The sequence below is a fragment of the Dipodomys ordii genome, unplaced genomic scaffold (assembly GCF_000151885.1).
Source record: "Dipodomys ordii isolate 6190 unplaced genomic scaffold, Dord_2.0 Scaffold39, whole genome shotgun sequence".
NCBI lineage: Eukaryota > Metazoa > Chordata > Mammalia > Rodentia > Heteromyidae > Dipodomys > Dipodomys ordii.
The window spans coordinates 8491782-8512180 of NW_012267255.1; the positions used below are offsets into that span (position 1 = coordinate 8491782).

The 20399-nt window shown below is 47.0% G+C and overlaps 1 protein-coding gene across 1 annotated transcript in view; it reads left to right on the forward strand.

The window, feature by feature from the left end:
- LOC105987059 (myomegalin-like) overlaps window positions 1-20399 on the forward strand; it is a 37819-nt gene that overhangs the window by 10960 nt on the left and 6460 nt on the right. Inside the window, exons 2-4 of the mRNA XM_013018216.1 lie at window positions 430-485; window positions 1484-1635; window positions 9543-9653. Coding sequence (XP_012873670.1) covers window positions 430-485; window positions 1484-1635; window positions 9543-9653 — 319 coding nt within the window. The remainder of the gene's footprint in view (window positions 1-429; window positions 486-1483; window positions 1636-9542; window positions 9654-20399) is intronic.

Consider the following 20399-nt stretch of genomic DNA (forward strand, 5'->3'; position numbering starts at 1 on the left):
CTCATATACCCACACAATGGTTACTTACACCCTACTCATATAAAACTCAATATCCTTAGCCCACCCCACAAGGCTCTGCATGGTCTGTTCCTCTAACAGACCAGCATCTTCCTCACTCCGAATCCTTATTATTCCTTCCCCATAGAATACCTTCTTACTCCTATTTCCATCCGATTTCTGCCCTCCTCACGGAGGTTTAAATGTACCTTTTCCCAAATCCTTGTTAAATTCCTCTGTACTTTCCTTCATTTACTACACTAGTAATTAATCCTGCTGTAGGTATTTGCTCAAGGGTTGGCTGTCTATGTAGGGAGCGATTTATAAGGGAGTATTTGGGAAGAAGCAAATGACAGTAAGTGTCTTCTCTCCCAGGGACAGGAGCCTTGGGGAATGGAATCTTGTTAATTAATGATGTGTTTCTCTCCACAGAGAGTATTTTGCAGAGGATGCGGGGGAGATGGTACCCAGAATGTGTAATGCTGCAGGTGAGCAGGCCAAGCATTGTTGGAATCTCGGCTTCCTGCCAGGGGCTGGCTTCCCCTTGCCTTTTGGGTTATGGTGGCAGTCTTTTTAAACATTTGTGAATTTCCAAATTTGCACATACTCATAATGTAGTATATAATTCTCCACGTGGAATTCCCCAGTGGGGGAATTATATGCCACCGATAATTACATGTGTTAGGAGGTAGTACAGAGTCATAAATCCTAACTGAGATTCTCCTGTGAATGCTTCACACCCTACTGAGACTATGATGGCAAGATTAAAGGCAAAGGTAAAAAGATTCCAATAAATCCTGCTGCTAAAGTGAACTCTATAGCCTAATATTGAAATGGATTATTCAAGTGGATTTCATGATCCTATCTGTGTGCCTCACTATTGCAGTGATTCTGTGAGTTTAAGAATTCATATGACATTGCTTTGTAACCATTAATACCCTATCAAGAAATTGGTGGCTGCGATTGTTCTTTTTCCTGAAAAAAAAAATCCTGTGTTGGGAGATTTGTGGAAACACTTCTTAGTTCTAAGAAGCTTCATTGTTATTATTCTGAAGGCTATTTTGGCCATTTATTTGTCATGTAACAAACCATCCTAGAATTTAATGGCTTAGTAAAGGGGTTAGAGACTGGGGATCTGTGATGCAAGCTTCTAATCCTAGCCACCATTGCTCTACTTCTGGTTTTAAAAACAAACAAAAAAACACTGATTAATTGGAGGTAAGAGTCTCATGGACTTTCCTGCCCAAGCTGGGTTCTCAATGTGATCCTCAGCTCTCAACCTCCCTTGTAGCTAGGATTACAAGTGTGAGCCACTAGCATCTGGCTTGGAAACTGTTATTAATATGATCAAATTTTCTTCAATGGCCTGAAATGGCTTTGTACTTTGCAAAAGCCAAATTATTTTGGAAAAAATAATTGTCCTGCCGGTTATAAGGATCACAGTGCCTTCATTCCACAGACATTTGTTCTCCTGGTTATATTTCAGCCTTTCTCAGCGACACCAAAGATCGAGGGCCTTCAGGGCAGCCACAGATCTGGAGAAATGGGGAGAAGGTGGGCTTTGCGCAGGCGCACACCTTGAGAGCGTTTGAGAAGCTCCCACAAGTGCAGACCCAGGCTCTGAGAGACTTTGAGAAGGTAAGACACATGGCTAGAGAACTGCAGTCATCTCAACTAGAAGCAGCGATGCCCTATGAAATGATAACCTATAGACTGTCTGGATCATGGGCATGGCTACCACAACAGTGTTTCCTTCAGTGGTATATGTCTAGGAGCAGGTGCTCTATTAGCCAGAGGCTGTGAGCCGTGGTTTGTAGGGGAGGGGGCAGCGCGTGGGGTGGAGGCCATCTTACTGTCAGACTCACTTCTCAGATAAACTTGGGAAGGCTAAATGGCATGGCATCCTGAGTGTCAGCCCAGTCAGCCAACATCATATTCCCTGTTGCTACTACAGACACCTGGGTACCGTCTACTGTATCCAGAATCATTCATTTTCTGGGTGATGGTGGCTCACCTACCTACTCCTATCTACTCAGGAAGCTGAGATCTGAGGATCTTGGTTTGAAGCCAGCCAGCCCAGCTAGACAGATCCTAGAGACTCTTAGCTCTACTTACAAGGAAAAGTCCAGTAATAGAGGTATGGCTCAAACCTTGAGCAGAAAATACAAACAAGAGTGTGAGGTCCTGAGTTCAAGTTTCAGGAGCTGGCACCAAAAAAAGGAAGAAAAAAAGAAAGAGAGAGAGGAAGGAAGGAAGGAAGGAAGGAAGGAAGGAAGGAAGGAAGGAAGAACAAAGTTGCTGGGTCCTTAGATTTGGCCAAGAGCAGTAACTGATTGATAGTGGCCGATAGACCCCCCAGCTCCCTAGGAGTCAGGTGACCCCAGGAAGTCTGCACCACAGAACTTGTCTGCTGGGATTTCAATGGCCCAGAAAGAAGCCAGACTTTCTAACACTCTTGTTCTATAAAAAGAAACAGCTTTTTGGTGCCCCCTGGGGGATGGGAATGGACTTCACTTGAGTGTGTTGCAAACAGGTCCTGAGATGAATGGGGTTTCTTTTGTTGTTGTTGTTGTTGTTGTTTTTAATGCCTGTACAGGGGCTTGAACTCAGAGCCTCATGCTCTGCTTAGCATTTTCACTATACTACTTGAGCCACATCCATTTCTGGGATTTTTGGGTGCTTAATTGGAGATAAGACTTTTTAGGGACTTTCCTGCCCCAGGCTGGCTTTGAACCTTGATCTTCAGATCACAACCTCCTGAGTAGCTAGGATTCCAGGTGTGAGCTATCAGTGCTCAGCTTCTTTCACTCTTGAGTTGATTATTTGAGACATAAAATACCGAAATTCCATTTTCAAAAAAATGTGTTGTGTTAAGCCAGGTGCTGGTGGCTACTTAGGAGGCTGAGATCTGAGGCTCAAGGTTCAGAGCCAGTTCAGGCAAGAAAGTTTGTGAGACTCTTATCTCCACTTAGCTACCAGAAAAAATGGAAGTGGCACGTGGTTCAAAGTGGTAGAGTGCTAGCCTTCAGCAAAAATGTTCAGGGATGGTGCCCAGGTCCTGAATTCTAGCCCCATGACAAAAAAAAAAGTGTTGCAGTGGTCTTACCTGTTTTTCTGCAATTGTTCCTACAAATTTCCCAGGTATCATTTAGAAATCTTAATGATTGATGTGTAACAACTGAAAAGCATACTCTCGGTCTTACTGGCTCCAAGTCACAGGGTTTTTTTTGTTTTTTGTTTTTGTTTTTGGCCAGTCCTGGGGCTTGAACTGAGTCCTAGGCACTGTCCCTGAGCTTCTTTTTTTTATTTTTAATATATTTTTATTGTGAAAATACTGTACAGAGGGGTTACAATTACGTGGGTAAGATAATGGGCACATTTCTTATCAAGCATTGCAGCCTCCTGCTTTGTTTCCCCTTCCCATCCCTTCATATCCCCGCCCCCCTGTCCTCCCCCACCAAAGTTGTAAAGTTCATTTTTCGACATAAGGACTTGTACTCCTCCTGTATCCCTGTTTTTACAATTTGTTTTATCCCTTCCCTTCCATATATACCAACATCATATATAGTGAAAACAGGGGTTGTACCATGGGGGAGGGACATACAAGGCAACAAAGACATAATCTTATAAATATGTTAGAAACAATTGCATGAAAGATCTCTCTCTCTCTCTCTCTCTCTGTCAGTCGTGGGGCTTGAGCTCTAGGCCTGGGAGCTGTCCCTGAACAATTCAGCTCAAGGCCTGAGCTTCTTTTACTCAAGGCTAGAACTCTACCACTTGAGCCACAGCGCTACTTCTGGCTTTTTCTGTATATGTGGTACTGAGGAATGGAACCCAGGGCTTCATGCATGCTAGGCAAGGACTCTACTGCTGAGCCACATTCCCTGCCCTGTCACAGATTTTTTTAAAGACAGTTTCAGTACTATATTAAATGAATTGTTAGGTTTTTTGTTTGGTTGGTTGGTTGTTAGTTTACATCTCAATTACTTGTCTTCTGGTTAGTTGAAGCAATAGTGGGAATTATTGACAAGTTGATTGCAAAAAGCTTCTACCACCTGACTTATGTACAGATTTTCTAGAAATATTTTGTGTTTAAAATGAAAATACTAGCAAAGCCAGCTTCCTGCTCTTTAACTACATGAAAGCCAGCTTTCCCTAGCAGACAGAATCTAATCACAGTAAGTCAGCCTTTTAGGTCCCTGTCTAGGTTGGCAACCCTCCCATGGTGGGACTTAAAGTGTATGGGTCAAAAAGGAAGAGAACTAAAATGGGGGAGAGATTTAAACTTATTTTCCTTTCTGGAACTCTGTGATTCTGGGTAATTTGAATCTGGGTCATGTGGCTACTGCCTTTAGGAAAGGCAACTCGGTGTTTTCCCAGTGTTTCTCTATAATTATAGCCTTGGAAAATTAGTGCAACTGGTGAGCTATATTTTCATTATTTTGGAAAGTGGCATTTATACTTCAGCATCTACAGCATTCTAATTTGGGTTTCACCTCTCTTTTTTTCTCTCTCTCTCCCTCTCTCTCTCCCTCTCTCATTCTTCTCTCTTTTTTTCTTTTTCTTTCTTTTTTTTTTCTGTTCCTGAGGTTTGGACTCAGGGCCTGGGCACTGTCTCTGAACCTCTTTGTGCTCAAGGCTAGCACTCTACTACTTGAGGCATAGAACCACTTCTGGCTTTTTCTGAGTAGTTTATTGGAGAGAAGAGTCCCATGGACTTTCCTGCCTAGGCTTCAAACCATGACCCTCAGATCTCTGCTTCCTGCATAGATAGTATGAAAGACATGAGCCACCAGTGCTTGGCTTCACCAATGTCTTAAGACATTCAAAAAGTTGTTCAGTGAAGAGTGGGAAATCCTCCACTTTCAGCACTCATATCAACCCTGATCCCTGGGCTCATCGAGTAATGCCCATCAAAGGAATCACTCAGCAGATGAGTCATAGGTGGACAAACCCCACACCCAGCTGTGTTGATTGGAATGGTCTGGTGGGCATCAAGTTCATTGATTGAAATAGTCTGGTGGGCATCAATCAAGTTCAGGCCCCAGGAGGGCCAGCATCACTGAGACCCATCGGCCACGCTCCACACAGTCCATTTGACTGTCTCTGGCAGCCCTATTTCTGGCTGGACCATCTATTTTGGGTAGCCAGCAAAGTTGTTGTTTGTTTTGTTTTATATAGTCCACAGGGCTCTGTGGTGAAGATGGTGACGATGACATCTTGTTATTCCGGGTGTGGGGAGGATGGGTGTGTATGTGTGGCTGGGAGACGGCACAGACACTGTCCAGAGCTCCATCCTTTAAGCATATGGTCAGCCTCCTGACACAGCACTTGTCACCAACCTTCCCAGCTCTCCTGTCTCCAAGCCAAGTATGCACCGGAGGGCTTCTGAGAATTATACAGAATGTTGAATGGTATTGGTAGCTTAGCAGTTATTTAGTATTATTTTTAATTTTGGGGCTGGCATTGGGGCTTGAACTCAGGGCCTCACACTCTTGTGTGAGCCACACTTCAACTTCTGGCTTTTTATTGGCTAATTGGTTATAAGAGGCTACCTGGGCTGGTATTGAACTCTGAACCTCAGATTTCAGCCTCCTGACTAGCTAGGATTACAGGCATACTCTTTGGAAAGAGGCTGGGAAGCCTGAGATAGCTGGGAAGCAGTATGCTGTTATTGGCCACACTACCCAGCTCTCAGAGGTCATGTGGTCTAGGATGGCAGAATCCCTGGCTCTCAGAGTCTAGGATGGAGGCTCCAATCAGTAAGGAATATGGAGTCCAAAGGTAGAAGTTGTGGTCTGTACACGTCCTCTTTCTAGATCAGCAAGACAGCTAATCTCTTGATGTCCCTCTTTCCTAGCCAGTAAAATGTGGGTAAGAATATCTAAGTTTTGTATTTCCAATGTCATAGTGAAGGTACAAAGAAGAAGTGCACAGAGGAGTGCTATCCATATTCAGGTTCTCTGCAGGTGACTGTTGTGGTAATGGTAATCTCATTGCATCCATTTATTTATAACACATTATTGAAAACAGCCAGGATTAACCCTTGACATTCATGCAACTCAGGTTTTGTCAGGATAGTGTAAAGGTTTCCAGACATATACATGTATTAAGAATAAAATATGGCCAGAAGCCAGTGCCTCAGATTCTCAGGAAGGCTGAGATCTGAGGATCCCATACCACCCCATTTAGATAAATGTACATAACAGGTGTCAGTGTCTCACATCTGTACCTCTAGCTACTCAGGAGGCTGAGCTCTCAGGATTGCCTTTTAAAAGCTAGCCTGAGGAGAAAGTCTGAGAGACTCTTATCTCCAATTGAGCTAGAAGTAGAGCTATGGCTCAAGTGGTAGAAAACTAGCCTTGAGCACAAAAGCTCAAAGACGGTGCCCAGGCCCTGAATTTAAGCCCTAGGACCAATACCAAATAAACAAAAAAAACCCACAAGCCCCTCCTACAAATATGATCATATTTGTAGTTGTTTGTAAATAGATAATGACCAAGTTTTACTTAAACACTACTTCCTGCCCCCACCCCTACCCCCCAGCCTCCCCGCCCAGAGTTGGGAATCAAACTTGGGACCTTGAGCAAACTAGGCAGGCATTCTACCCTGGTACTACATTCCTTGTCCCTCCTCTGTCTGCTATGTTAACTCAGTTAAACATTTTTTTTTTATGTTAAAGGAATGTAAAGATACAGATTGTCAGGGATATCGGGTTACCAGAGTTTAAATCATGGAAGTGTTATTGTGTTTGAAAGAATGTGTCTATTAAGATGATTAATTACTGCTAGTGGAGAGCATCTTTATTTTTAGGAGAGAGCTTGCTAAGAGATTAGAATGTTTTCAAGCAGTTCCATTCTGAGAGCTATCTGGGGGGCATGAACATGGCTAAGCGAATGTGAAGCTGAGAATTTAAGGGCTGCCTTGATGGTTGGTTATGTTAATGCAACATGACAGCCAAATGCAGGACTGTAATCCTCCCATTCTTACTGGCACTGATGAAGCCCTTAGTACCCTCTTCTTTCTAATCTGGATCAGTGTAGTATGGAGGAGGTGGAAGAGAGGAAATCAGTCAAGGAACAAGGGGGAGAGCCATTAATGTTTGAGAGGAAAAAAAGGTTTTGAGAGAAGAGGAAAGATTTAGGGTATGGGAAAAAGGAAGAACAAAGGTAGAAACACCTTCCATTCTGGAAGCCGCCCCAGAGGCCATGGAGACTTATTTCCTAAGCAATTTTATGCAGCTTCTCAAAGCACACAGCTCGGCCCAACCCCACCACCTTTCTCCTCTTCGTATATCCACAGAGAGACAGGATCTAGGACAAGAAGCAAACCAGTATCTCCCAGCATGTATTGTCATGACCACTTCTGCCATATTCCTCTCCCAAGATGGTATGTGCCATCTCCACCCACCTCCTTCCCCTGTGTCTCCCCCCAAACGGAGCCGTCCTCTTCTCCCTGGCACCTTCCCTAATGATGCCCTCCTTCCTGATTTCTGTCATTTTCTCCACATGTAACATTCATTCCGTCCTTTGTCCGTTTCCCTTGGAACTTTTACTAAAGTCCAGGTTCTGCCTAGTGGATGAGCACTAATCAGTTTGTTAGAATAATATATTTTACTTATACAATTTGTAAGTAAATTTGTGATGCTTTGAAATAGATTCTTTCTCCTCAACTATGTCTCAACTTGAATTCAGTGTTATTATAATTAAATCCAATGAGGGCAAAGGAGACAGGAGGTTAATTACTCATCCTTTCTCTTTCTCTCTGTGTGTGTGTGTGAGGCACTAGGGCCTCATGCTTTCACTTGACTTTTGTGCTCAAGGCTGGTGCTCTACCACTTGAACCACTTCCAGCTTTTTGCTGGGGGTAAGCCTCATGTAGACTTTCTTGCCCATAATGGTATTGAACCAAGATCCTCCAGATCTCAGCCTCCTAAGTAGCTTGGATTACAGGTGTGAGCCCAGCGCCTTGCTCCTTTTATTCTAAGAGTGATGACATGCTGGTATTGGGCATTGAACAAGGAAACGGCACAACCTATTTGACTTTTGAGAATATTCCTTTCATGCTCAATGTGGAGGGTGAAGCTGAGTTCCAGCCCTAGTATCACACACACCTATGTATGTATGTATGTTCCAATCCAATATTCCTGAACCAAGAAGCTGGGTGGGAAGTGCTGGACTGCCATGGGGCCTTCTCACAGTTACCTTCCATGCCCCACGTGCTGTGCTATTAATACTACTTCCTGCGAATGTCACAGCTGTCACTCAGGATCTTAAGTTGCTTTCTGAGCAGGATCTGGTGCTGAGTGCCTGACTCCACTTGGCAGGTGCCAGGATTAAGCAGCACCGGGCAGCTAAAATCTCTGGGCTCCAGGATGCCGGCTCCCTCTCTCTGGAATTCCTACTCTTCTCCACCCCTTCTTCTGCCCTGGAGCCTGGAGCCTCCCTTTGTGTGCTCCATCCATAAGACTTGAACCCCATTCCGCTCAGCTAGAAGATTCGCTTTGTGTGTGTGTGTGTGTGTGTGTGTGTGTGTGTGTGCTGGTCTTGGGGCTTGAACTCAGGGCCTGGGTGTTGTCCCTTACCTGAACACTGGCATTTTACCCCTTGGACCTCCACTTCTAGCTTTGGGGTGGTTGATTGTTGCTAAGAGTTTCACAGACTTTCCTCCACAGGCTGGCTTCAAACTGAGATTCCTCAGATCTCAGCTTCCTGAGTAGCTGGGATGACAGGTGTAAGCCATCAGCTCGCAGGAATTCCCTCTTTCTTTGGGGGTGGGGTGGGGGATAGCTGTGGGGTGTCTGTGGCACAGAGGCATGGGTGGGGGTGGAAGTTAGGGGGATGGGAAAGGAGGCAAGCTGGAAAGAATGGACTAGAGAGCCCCGTGACAGGGGTTCCCATCTGCAATCCTAGCTACTCAGGAGGCTGAGATCTGAGGATCGGGAGTTTCAAGCCCACCCTGGGCAGAAAAGTCTGTGGAACACTCTTTCCTGCAATGCAGCATCAAAAAGCTAGAAGTGAAGCTGTTGACTTACGTAGTAGAGCATCAGCCGAAAGCAGAACTAGCTAAGGGTCAGCTCCTAGGCCCTGAGTTCCAGTCTCAGTCCTGGCACAGCATTGGGGGGGGGGGAGGAAATGTGAGCATTTTTTTTCATACTCTGCCACCTTCCTACTTCCAGGAAGGCCTGGGGTTCGCCCTCCCCCCCCCTTTTGCCTACACTTGGGCCTGGGAGGCTGGGGAGGGGGGTGGGGTGGGGGGATGACAGCCGGGGCCTGGCAGGGACTCGGGTTACAGCGCCTGTGTGCGGACTCGGCCAGGGATTCCACGGATGTCTGCCCCGGGTAAAAAAGGAAAGCGCCCGCGCGCTCGCGCGAAGAGCCGATCCGCGCGCAGGGGAGCCGGCCCGGCCCGCCTGCCCTGCCCGGCCATGCGGCCCTAGCCCCGGCCCCGGGGTCCCCGTGCATGGCCCCGCGGGCCCGCGCCGCGCTCGGGCCCCTCCCGGGGGCGCGCCCACCATGTCTAATGGCTACCGCACTCTGTCCCAGCACCTCAACGACCTGAAGAAGGAGAACTTCAGCCTCAAGCTGCGCATCTACTTCCTGGAGGAGCGCATGCAAGGGAAGTACGAGGCCAGCCCCGAGGACGTGTACAAGTCGGTGAGCCACCGCCCACCGTCCTGGACCTGGGCGCCTGGGCGGTGACGGGGGGGGGGTGTGGGGTGGTGCTGGGGAGGAGGCCGGGGACTGGGGAGCGGGAAGGGGGGCGGGGAGTCGGGGGGCCGGGGGTCTGGGGGTCTGAGCCCAGATCCAGTCCTCATCTGCCGCCCTTACTGCCCTGTGACCTTGGGCGAACCGGGTCACCTCTGTCTGTTTCCCCCCTTCTGCTTCTCTGTGAAGGAGGCTTGAATTAGACCAGAGCTGCCCCAGCGGTGAACCCTGCAATATCACACTTTGAGGGCTGATTAAAAAAAAAATGTCCAGGGCACAGCTTCACCCCCCAGGCTTCTGATCTAGTGATGGAGGAGGTGGGCTGGTGCACGTGGACCTGACACAAGCGAGGTGAAGTGATTGATAGGTAACTTAACAGATCAGGTGATTGACAGGCGGCTTCTACAGGTGATTGGTTGACAGGTGACTTCCACAGGTGATTGATTGACAGGTGGCATCCACAGGTGATTGATTGGCAAGTGGCATCCACAGGTCGCCATTCCAGCCCTGGATGTCTGGATGTCTGGATGAGGTGGCTGAAGATAATTCCTGTGGGGAAATCTGATTCCATTTTTGGGGCTGGGTTCATTGTCTGGAGCCTACAAAGAATGTCAGGAAAGATCCCAAGAAGATTGGGTTAGATGCAGAGGATTGAGCAAGGAGCCCCTGATTGGAGAGAGCAAAGAAACAGAAGATAAAGAATTGTAAGGGAGGAAAAGTGGGAGTAGGGGCGAAGGGTATTTGAAAGTGAGCGCAAGATGCCAGGGGAAACTGTGGGAATGCTCTCAGCTATTGGAAGGTTGGGATAAGCCTCCAGCCCAGACTCCCCTCTGGGAAGGCTGCCTTATGCCCTATGAGATCTTGTCTGCCTGCTTCCTAGGTGAAGAGGAGGAGGAGGAGGGGAGGAGGAGGTGGTAGGGGTGAGACGTGAGGCCTGGAAATGGGCTCCTGGAGTCCTTCCAGAGTCTGCTGCCCTGGTGTCTGGCCAGGTTACTGCCCACCTCCCCCAAGGGGAGGGGCTTGTCCCCTGCAGGGTCTGCTACAGAGCCATCAATTTGCTTTCTCCTCTGTACTTGCCCAGGGCGGGGCCCTGGCACCACCAGGCAGGTCTCCACTTTCCCAAGGTCGTTTGGAAGAGGAGGGTGTGCAGGCTTCATGGGATTGGGTGGTCTGTCTCCACAGTCCCCCAGGGGCCCCCAGGAAGAGGAGGAGTGTCACCTCCACCCCGTCATGCTATGCGCCTACACAGTGCTGCATCAGATTTGTGTTTGTTTTTGAAGAGTTAAGCAGAGCAGTTTTGGGGGCCAGACTAATCTGAGCCAGTGTTGCTGATGGCAAATGGCTTGGTGGGTATGAGGTAGTGCCTTGATGGAGAACCTGCAGTCCTCTCTGGGTTCCAGGGTCAGGCTTCCTAAAGTGAGGCTTCTTCAGGCCTCTTGCTTTTTGGGCAAAAGCATCCACATTGGCCTAACAGCCTGGGCGACTCTCCCTTATCAGAGGCTTTGAATTCCCAGCTGTTTATGCCAGGGAACTGCACAGGCGCAGTGGCTTTGTATGTGTGCCCAGGGAGCCCTGGCTATAGCCACATTACATCTTTGAAGGAGCAAAGAACAGCTGAGGACCCTAAGGCCTAGATGATCATGGCATAACCAGATAACACAGCATGCTCAGTCTGGGGGACCAAACCTTGCTGATTTTCCTGAATATGTTAATATGAATTTTTCTGATTGGCCAAGGCTTACCTTGTGTGTGTGTGTGTGTGTGTGTTAGTACTGAGGCTTGAATTCAGGACTGGGTTGCTCACCCTTAGCTTTGTCGTTCAAAACTGGCACTTTATCACTTGAGCCACACCATTTCTGGCTTTTTTTTGCTGATTATTTGGAGACCATAGTCTTTCTGTCTTTCCTTCCTTCCTTTCTTCCTTCCTTTCTTCCTTCTTTCCTTCCTTCTTCTTTCTTTCTCTTTTTCTTTCTTTCTCTTTCTTTCTCTCTCTCTCTCTCTTTCTTTCTGTTTTTCTGTTTTTTGTCTAGAGTAGCTTTGAACCGTGATCCTTAGATCTCAGCCTCCTGAGTAGCTGGGATTACAGGTGTGAGCCCCTGGCTCCCAGCAACGAGGCTTACCTTTCATCTTTCAGTGGCTGTGGGCACAGATGACCCTTCTTGGAGCTGCCCAAGGCCTGGCAACTCAGAGAGGTAGAGAAAGGATGAGAAGAAGACTGGCACTATTGGCCTGAGGGTAGAAATAGTGAGGGATTTATTCTTCATCCAGAGGGAGATTTTCCCATGAACGGTGTCCAACGCAAGGAAAAGGATTCTTTTTTAGCTTGAATCATTTGGTTCCCTCATCCTGGTCTGTACTGGCTGGCCAGTCTTTGGGAAGTGAAGCTAGCATGGAGGGGGCACCATTTTTCACCCAGGAAGATGATAGGAGCAGGTCTAGGGCAGGGGAGTGAATTTCCATTGTCTCATGTAGAGGTGATGAGCACTGTGCACAACTCCAGTCTCGAATCTAGGTCGCATGCTGGAGGTGGTTTGGGCCCTATTTCCACCCAGTCCCTATAATCCTAGCTACTCAGGAGGCTGAGATCTGAGGATAGAGGTTCAAAGCCAGCCCTGGGCAGAAAAGACCATGAGACTGTCATCTCTAATATAGCAAAAAGCCAGAAGTAGAGGTGTGACTCAAGGGATAGTATGTCAGTTATGAGCAATCAAGTCCAGTGAGTTCAACCCAGGCTCTGAGTTCAAGCCTTGGTACTGGGACAGGGGAAAGCTTTGCTGCAGGCAATGAAAATTATTTGTTGTGTGAATAATAAACATGAAGACAACATGAATTGCACCATAACACTTTGTAAATTAATAGCAGAATACTCAGATGTAAATTTAATTGTTTCATATTTCTGAGAGAATAGTTATATTCTGATTAGTGGCTAGTGATCTTTTTTTTTTTTTTTTGTCGGTCGTGGGGCTTGAACTCTGGGCCTGGGCGCTGTCCCTTAGCTCTTCAGCTCAAGGCGAGCGCTCTACCACTTGAGCTACAGCGCCACTTCCGGTATTCTGGTGGTTTATTGGAGATAGGAGTCTCATAGTCTCTCCTGCCCAGGCTGGCTTTGAACCGCGATCCTCAGATCTCAGCCCCCTGAGTAGCTAGGATTACAGGCGTGAGCCACCAGTGCCTGGCTGTGGCTAGTGATCTTTAAAAATAGAGGTTTGAGCTAGGTGCCAGTGGCTCATACCATAATCCTAGCTACTCAGGAGGCTAAGATTTGAGGATCATGGTTCAAAGCCAGCCTAGGCAGGAAAAGTCCAAGAGACTTTTTTTTTTTTTTGGGTCCGGTCGTGGGGCCTGAACTCTGGGCCTGAGCGCTGTCCCTCAGCTCTTCAGCTCAAGGCTAGCGCTCTACCACTTGAGCCACAGCGCCACTTCCGGCTTTTTTCTGTTTGCTTATGTGGTGCTGAGGAATCGGACCCAGGGCCTCGAGCATGCAAGGCAAGCGCTCTACCACTGAGCCACCTTCCCAGCCCCCCAAGAGACTTTTATCTCCAATTAATCACAAAAAGCCAAAGGTAGAGCTGTCATTCAAGTGGTAAAGCTCTAGCTCTGAGCACAAAAGCTTAGGGATGGTGCCCAGGCCCTGAGTTCAGGCCATAGAACTGGTAACACACACACACACACACAAATATGGCTGGGAAGGTGGCTCAGTGGTAGAGCGCTTGCCTTGCATAAATGAGGCCCTGGGTTCAATTCCTCAGCACCACATAAGCAAAAAAAAAAAAAAAAAGCCAGAAGTGGCACTGTGGCTCAAGTGGTAGAGTACTAGCCTTGAGCTGAAGAGCTAAGGGACAGTGCCTAGGCCCAGAGTTCAGGCTCCACAACAGAATAAATAAATGAATGAATGAATGAATAAATAAATAAAATTAAAAAAATAAAAATAGAGGTTTGATTATAATCTTACTGTTACTCCTACAATCAATCCTCCTTCCTTCCTTCGTTCACTCCTTCCTTCCTTCTTTCCTTTCTTCCTTTCCTCCTTCCTTCCTTCCTTTCCTTCCTTTTTTCCTTCTTTCACTCCTTCCTTCCTTCCTTCCTCCCTTCCTTTCTTTTTCTGGTATAAGTACTGGAGCTTGAACTCAGGGTTGGTCTGGATACTTTCACTTGGCTTTTTTACTCAAGGCTGGTGCTTTACCACTTGAGCTACACCTCTACTTCCAGCTGTAGGCTGGTTAATTAGAGATTCTAGGAGTCTTGTGGAATTTCCTGCTTTGACTGGCTTCAAGTCTCTAACCTTAGATTTCAGCCTCCTAAGAAGCTGAGATTACAGGTGTGAGCCACTAGTGCTCTGCAAGACTGGCTGCTTTTTAATTGACTTTTTAAAGTTTGAAATTTGTTGGTGTTAATAATATATTTTTTAAAATCAAGAACAAGCCTAGCCCATGTGGGTTTTTTTCTCTCCTTTGTCTCTGTTTTTGACTTCTGTACCTTTTGTCTCATATGTAAGTTTATCTGTTTGGAGGAGAGTAAGGGGAACACAGAAATAGAGGGACAAAGGGCGAACAAATGCAGCAGTGATACTCACTGGACACTGTTGAAAATGAGCTATACAACTTGTTGGGAAGGGGTCAGGGAGAAAACGAGGGAGAGGTGACACTGTTTAAAAAGAAATATACTCATTACTTGATTTAACTGTAATCATCTTTACAACAACAGTATAAAAGAAAAAAGAACAAGCTACAAGCTTGAGGTGACTCACACCTGAAATCCTAGTTACTCAGGAGGCTGAGATCTAAAGATCGCTGTTTGAGGCCAGCCGGGGCAGGAAACTTCTTGAGACTCTTCTCTCCAATGAAACACCAGAAAACTGGAAGTGGCAGTGTGGCTCAAAGCGGTAGAGCGCTAGCCTTGAACAAAAAGAAACTCAAGGACAGTGCCCAGGCTCAGAGTTCAAGTTCCAGGATAGGCTGGAGGGTGGGCAAGGAGGATAAGAAGTCTGCTTATCCTCAGCAAGATAGAGATGTTTAATTACACGAACAGATACTACTGCCCCCTCTTGGTGGCATACCATAATTGTAGGTTTGAGTTCTTGGGGAAGGGCAATTGTGAATGTAGAAAGCAAGCTAGAGAGAAGTCCTTGCAGGACATCTAGCTCCCTGCTCTGGAGCATGAGAAAGTGAGGCTATGTCATGGTGGGACCATGGCCGAGAATGGCCCATTCCTAGGGAAGCTGGCATGTTTGCCTCGGTGGACAACAGCAGGTGGGCTAAGTCATCTCTGGGTGGTGTCTTGGCTGACTTCCAGGATGTTATTACCTAATCCCGTAGTAGCTGAGTGTTTGGCCACTAGAAACATGCCTGGCCCTGGAATCCATGAAATCCCCTGCTGCACAGTCCACAACCCAAGCCCCAGACACCACCCAGAGCCGCCATCCAGGCCCTGACTTTTCCTCCACTGTGTTAATTGACTGATAATTCAATTTATGTGGGCTTGGTATTACTCAAGGTTCCTTTCGAAAGGCTTTAAGGTTCCACTTTGGAAAGATCAACATTGAAAACGTGACAGGGCTAGATCCAACGGCAGGAAAGTCAAGGGACAAGGAATGGACCAAGGTCGGTGCATAAATATGGTTCATTGCTCCTGATGTTGGAAGGTTAAAGATCTGGTGTTTGGAGGAGAGTTGAGAGGGCTGCGTTCTGCTGCTTCAGAAACCTTTAACTGCTTAACTTGAAACTGCCAGACTCACTTGAGAGTGAAACTTGTTGATTTTGTTGGTTTTGACATTGGATGATTTATTTTTTTACTTTTATTTTTGCCAGTTCCTGGGGCTTGAACTCAGAGCCTGGGCACTGTCCCTGAGCTTCTTTTGCTCAAGGATAGCACTCTACCATTTGAGCCACAGCGCCGCTTCCAGGTTTTTCTGTGTATGTGATACTGAGGAATTGAACCCAGGGCTTCATGCATGCTAGGCGAGCACTCTACCACTAAGCCACCTTCCCAGCCATGGATGATTGTTTTCTAATCAATCTGAGGGTTGTACTTGGTGTGTGTGTGTATGCATGCATGTGCCAATGCTGAGGCTTGACCTCAGGGCCTTGCACTCTTACATGGTTTCACTCCAGGCTTGCACTCTACCACTGGAGCTACAGCTGCACTTCCAGCTTTTTGGTAGTTAACTGGAGAGGAGAGTCTCACAGACTTTTCTGCCTGGGCTGACTTCAAACCTTGAACCTCCAGATCTCAGTCTCCAAAGCAGCTAGAATGACAGGTGTGAGCCACCACCCACCAGCCAAAGGGCATTGTCTTCTGTGCTATTTTAATGTAGACTTTATCATGAGTATGATAACAAGCCGCAAAAAGCATGTCCTAGCTCTTTAGAAGATAGATTAGAGCAGAGAAGGAAAGAATTCAGGACAGACCTGCAGAGCCAAAGATACGTGTCTCCATGAGAGGTGGCAATAAGAAGAAAGGGGAGGGAACTGAAAACTGGGCTGTAAAATATTTAGGAGCTAAAGTATCTCTAGACCTAGTGATTGAGATGAAAGAATGGAAGGACAAGAATCACAAAGGCTGTGGGCAGTCCCGGACTCACATGCCCAGCTCTGATGTTGTCATTCTGGGTAGCCTTGAACTGGCTTGTCGTAGACCCAGGGCCAGAGTCCAGTAAGGTCTGGTCACTGGCCCCCGCAGGCCACATAAAGAGATGCAGTGAAGGTGGAGAAAGGAGATTTCCTCCACAGCAGCTGTGGGAGGATGGTGCCTAGAGCATCGCCAGTCCTCCGGGTACAGACATTGGGCTTGGGTGGCATGGGGAGAGTTGGGGCAGGGTGAGAAAGGCCTGTGGCGTTCACACAGTCCTGGGGCACAGTGCGGCCAGGCTTGGAGGATCTGGAGACAGAACAGAACAAGGGGTCTCTTGCAATGCTGGCTGTGTGGGGATGGTTTGCCTTCCACTCAAGATGCTCATTTGAATCTTCTCTTTCCTTCTAGAACAAGGTGATGGCAAAGGCACTGTAGCAGAGAACAGCTAGCCAAAGCTATGAGGAGTTTAGTGAGTCCACAGGTCCAGCAGCAGTGTGTTTTAGATGGTTTATAGCCTCTCTGGCAGGGCCGTCGCTTCCTCCCTCCTAGTTTCTCCCCCTTTCAGGTGGTTTTGCAGGATGAGAGGAGCCAGCAGAGCTGAGCTGGTTTTAGCCCTGCCAATGTCAGGGAAAAGGACAGCTGTTAGCAGGTAGCAAGTTATAATTAGCACAGCCATGAGGCGAAAGCTGAGGCTCTGTAGGCCTGGAGCCTGGCAGCTTCCCCAGGCCGCATGCCCGTTTGCAGACACAGAGTAGGGTACAGGCAGGGTATATATATTTTTTAATGTGATTTTGGACAATTCCACTTTTTTTTTCTTTTTTCCAGATTAGGTTGCAACAGAGACTGGGTTTTGGCTAATTAACATCTTGTCTAGGACAGAACAAGTAGAGCACACTTCCACTTGGTGTGTCAGAGTAGCTGGGAAGAGACTCATTTTCACCTGAAAAGCGAGAAATAAAAATACACAATCACTGTTTAGCCCCAGAGAGGGTCTGACAGGGTTTCCGTAATTCCTTTGCTTGTTAAGAAAATGGCTCATTTTGAAGTGAATTTAGGTTGGGTGCTCGTGACTCGTCCCTGTTTCCCTAGTAGCTCAGGAGGCTGGGATCTGAGGATCCTGGGTTAAAGCCAGCCTGGGAAGAAAAATCCATGAGACTCTTGTCTCCAATTAACCACCCAAAAGCTGGAGGTGGAGGTATGGCTCGGACGGTAGAGCTCCAACCTTGAACGGAAGAAGCTAAGCAAGTATGTGAGGCCCTGAGTCTCAACACACACACACACACACACACACACACACACACACACATACGAAAAGCATGTGCTTGTGAGAAGTGAGTTTTTCTTCCCCTTGACATGAATGAGCTGAAACAGAACACGCAAAGCATAGGATTCCAAAGCACTATGGACCCGATCTTTTTGGTCCTGCTTCTTTGCCTTAACTGCACATCTTAACTGCACAGAAAAAAAAAAAAAAAAAACCCCACACATCTGAGGCTGCATTAGCCAGGAAAGGCCGAGCAAGGGCGGATACAAGTTGGAAAGGGGCCCACTCGATCATGTGAAACAGCAGCTAATTCATGCACACAGAAGGCAGGCTGGGTACATGCCGTTCTGGGAGAGCTAAAGTCATAGTCTGGTGATTTTTTTTTTGCCAAGCAACTCTAGAAGTGACTTGAGGCCACACTGGGCAGTTAGCATCCCTCGCCTTGGAAACTTGGCGTGAAGAGGATGGGCGGGAATGAAGGACACTGGCTCTCTTTCGTCACCGTGTCCTGCTGCCACCAGGACTGGCAGTGGCTCTCCATGCGCACAGGACCTTATGTAGCCACAGACAGATGGGTGGCTTCTAAGTGCTGGGGAGACTTGGTCTGTAGGCTGTGGTCTCTAGCTGAAAAGGAAGAGACTGTGCATATTGGAGAGCCTACAGTCAGTCCTTCCTTCCGGGTCATTTTGTCTTGGAGAGTCCTAGCTCTTCTCTTGAAAAATATTATGCTAACAGGGCATCCATGGCTCACGGCTATAATCCTAGCTACTTAGGAGACTGTGATCTGAGGATCAAGGTTCAAAGCTAGCCCAGGCAGGAAAGTCTGTGAGACTTATCTCCAATAAACCACTCAGAAAACTGAAAGTGGCTCTGTGGCTCAAGTGGTAAAGTGCTAGCCTTGAGCTGAAGAGCTGAGTGAGGGACAGTGCCCAGCCCAAGAGTTCAAGCCCCATCAAAAAAAAAAATGCTAGTACTGGAGCTAGTACAGGATCTCATGTTCTTCTTTACCTTTTTTTGCTTGAGGCTGGCACTCTTCCATGTGAGCCACACATCCATTTCTGGCTTTTTGCTGGTTAATTGGATGTGTCTACCTGGGCTGGCTTTGAACCATGATCCTCACATCTCAGCAGCTAGGATGATAGGTGTGAGCCACCAGCAACTGCCTCCTAATTTGACCTTTTTCTCTCCACCTGCTCAAGGGGCAAGGGCTTTCATGACTAGGGGTCTTGATATAAGATGGAAGAAAGGAAACCACAAACTTTTACCATCTCTTCCTCTTCTTCCTCCTCCTCCTCCTCCTCTTCCTCCTTCTCCTCCTCCTCCTCTCTTCCTCCCCTTCTCCTTTTTCCCTTCTCCCCTTTCTCTTCTTCTTGTTCTTCCTTCTTGAACTCAGGGCCTAGGCCCTGTCCCTGAGCTTCTTTTGCTCAAGACTAGCACTCTACCACTTGAGCCACAGCACCACTTCTTGCTTTTTGGTGAGCCATTGGAGGTAAGAGTCTCACAGGACTTTCCTGCCCCAGCTGGCTTCAAACTATAATCCTCACACCTCAGCCTCCTGAGTAACTAGTGTTGTAGGTATGAGCCATCAGCACCTGGCTAATTTTAATTCAGTGGAGAAAGAAATGAGGGAACAAAAGGGAAACTGTTAGGTAGGTACTGATTTTTAAAAAGTGACAGATATAACATATGGCAGATAACATGTAGCTTGTCATGGCACTTCTTCCCATAATGCCCCTGGGTTCCCACTGAAATATTTCTTTTTCCCATAATGGTTTCAACCAGTAAAAAAGAGCCAACGTGGCACATATGCAAGCCATGAAGCAATCAGCACAGAGTGCAGGGCAGGAGGTATAGGAGGAGCCCTGCGAGAGGATGTCACTGGACTCTAATCTTTGGGGGCCTTCTCTATAGAGAGTCTGTACTCTGCTTTTGCTTTCAGTAAACGTGCTGCTTTTACACTCTTTCTCTGCCTCTTCATTCTGTACCTGGCAGAGAAACTGACCCCTATCCCCAGGAGGCATCAGAGATCTACTTAGTATTTATGCCAGCTGTTATGCATTTTACAAATATTTTCTCTAAACCACATAGGCCTGTAAGGGAGGTGTCTTTGCAAGGAATAAATGTGCCATTCAGAGCCTCAGAAAGTCTACCTAGTCTAGCAGCTAAGAGGCCTAATTCTACATTTAATGTCTTGGTACATTTTGCAGAATTTAAAGTTAACTACTCTTTCAAATGCAAATCATGTTTCTCAGTGGATAAATCTGCATTGTATTAGGTCTAACTGAAAATAAAGAGCTTTAGTAAAGTGATACCTATTTTCTCTGTGGCTTTGGCCAGGATGGTGGCAAAAAAAAAAAAAAAAAGGTAGATTGTCTCATTGACATGTCTGTAGTGCACGGTGGCAGTGACCTTGTTTTTTAGTGCTGACTCAGATGTAAATTGCCACGTGGGATGTCATAGAGCCCTAGCTGCCCTTGACCCCATTTATAGTCTTATCAGACTAGTGCCGAGTCTGATATGAACCCCAGAAATCTGGAGGTAATAAATTATTGAAATAAAAAAAATTAGGAAATGACGTTTTACAAGTTGGGAGTTGAGACTGAGGCAGGAGAATCACTTGAATTCAGGAGTTTGAGACCAGCTATGAAATTGAGACCCTTTTCTCAAAAAACAAAAATGAGCAGGGCATTCATTGGTGGCTCACACCTGTAATCCTAGCTATTCAGGAGGCTGAGATCTGAAATCATAGTTTGTAGGCAGCCTGGGCAGAAAAGTCCATGAGATTCTCATCTCCAATTAACCAGCAAAAAATTGGAAGTAGAGCTGTAGCCAGCCTGAGGTGCGGGGGGGGGGGGGGGGGG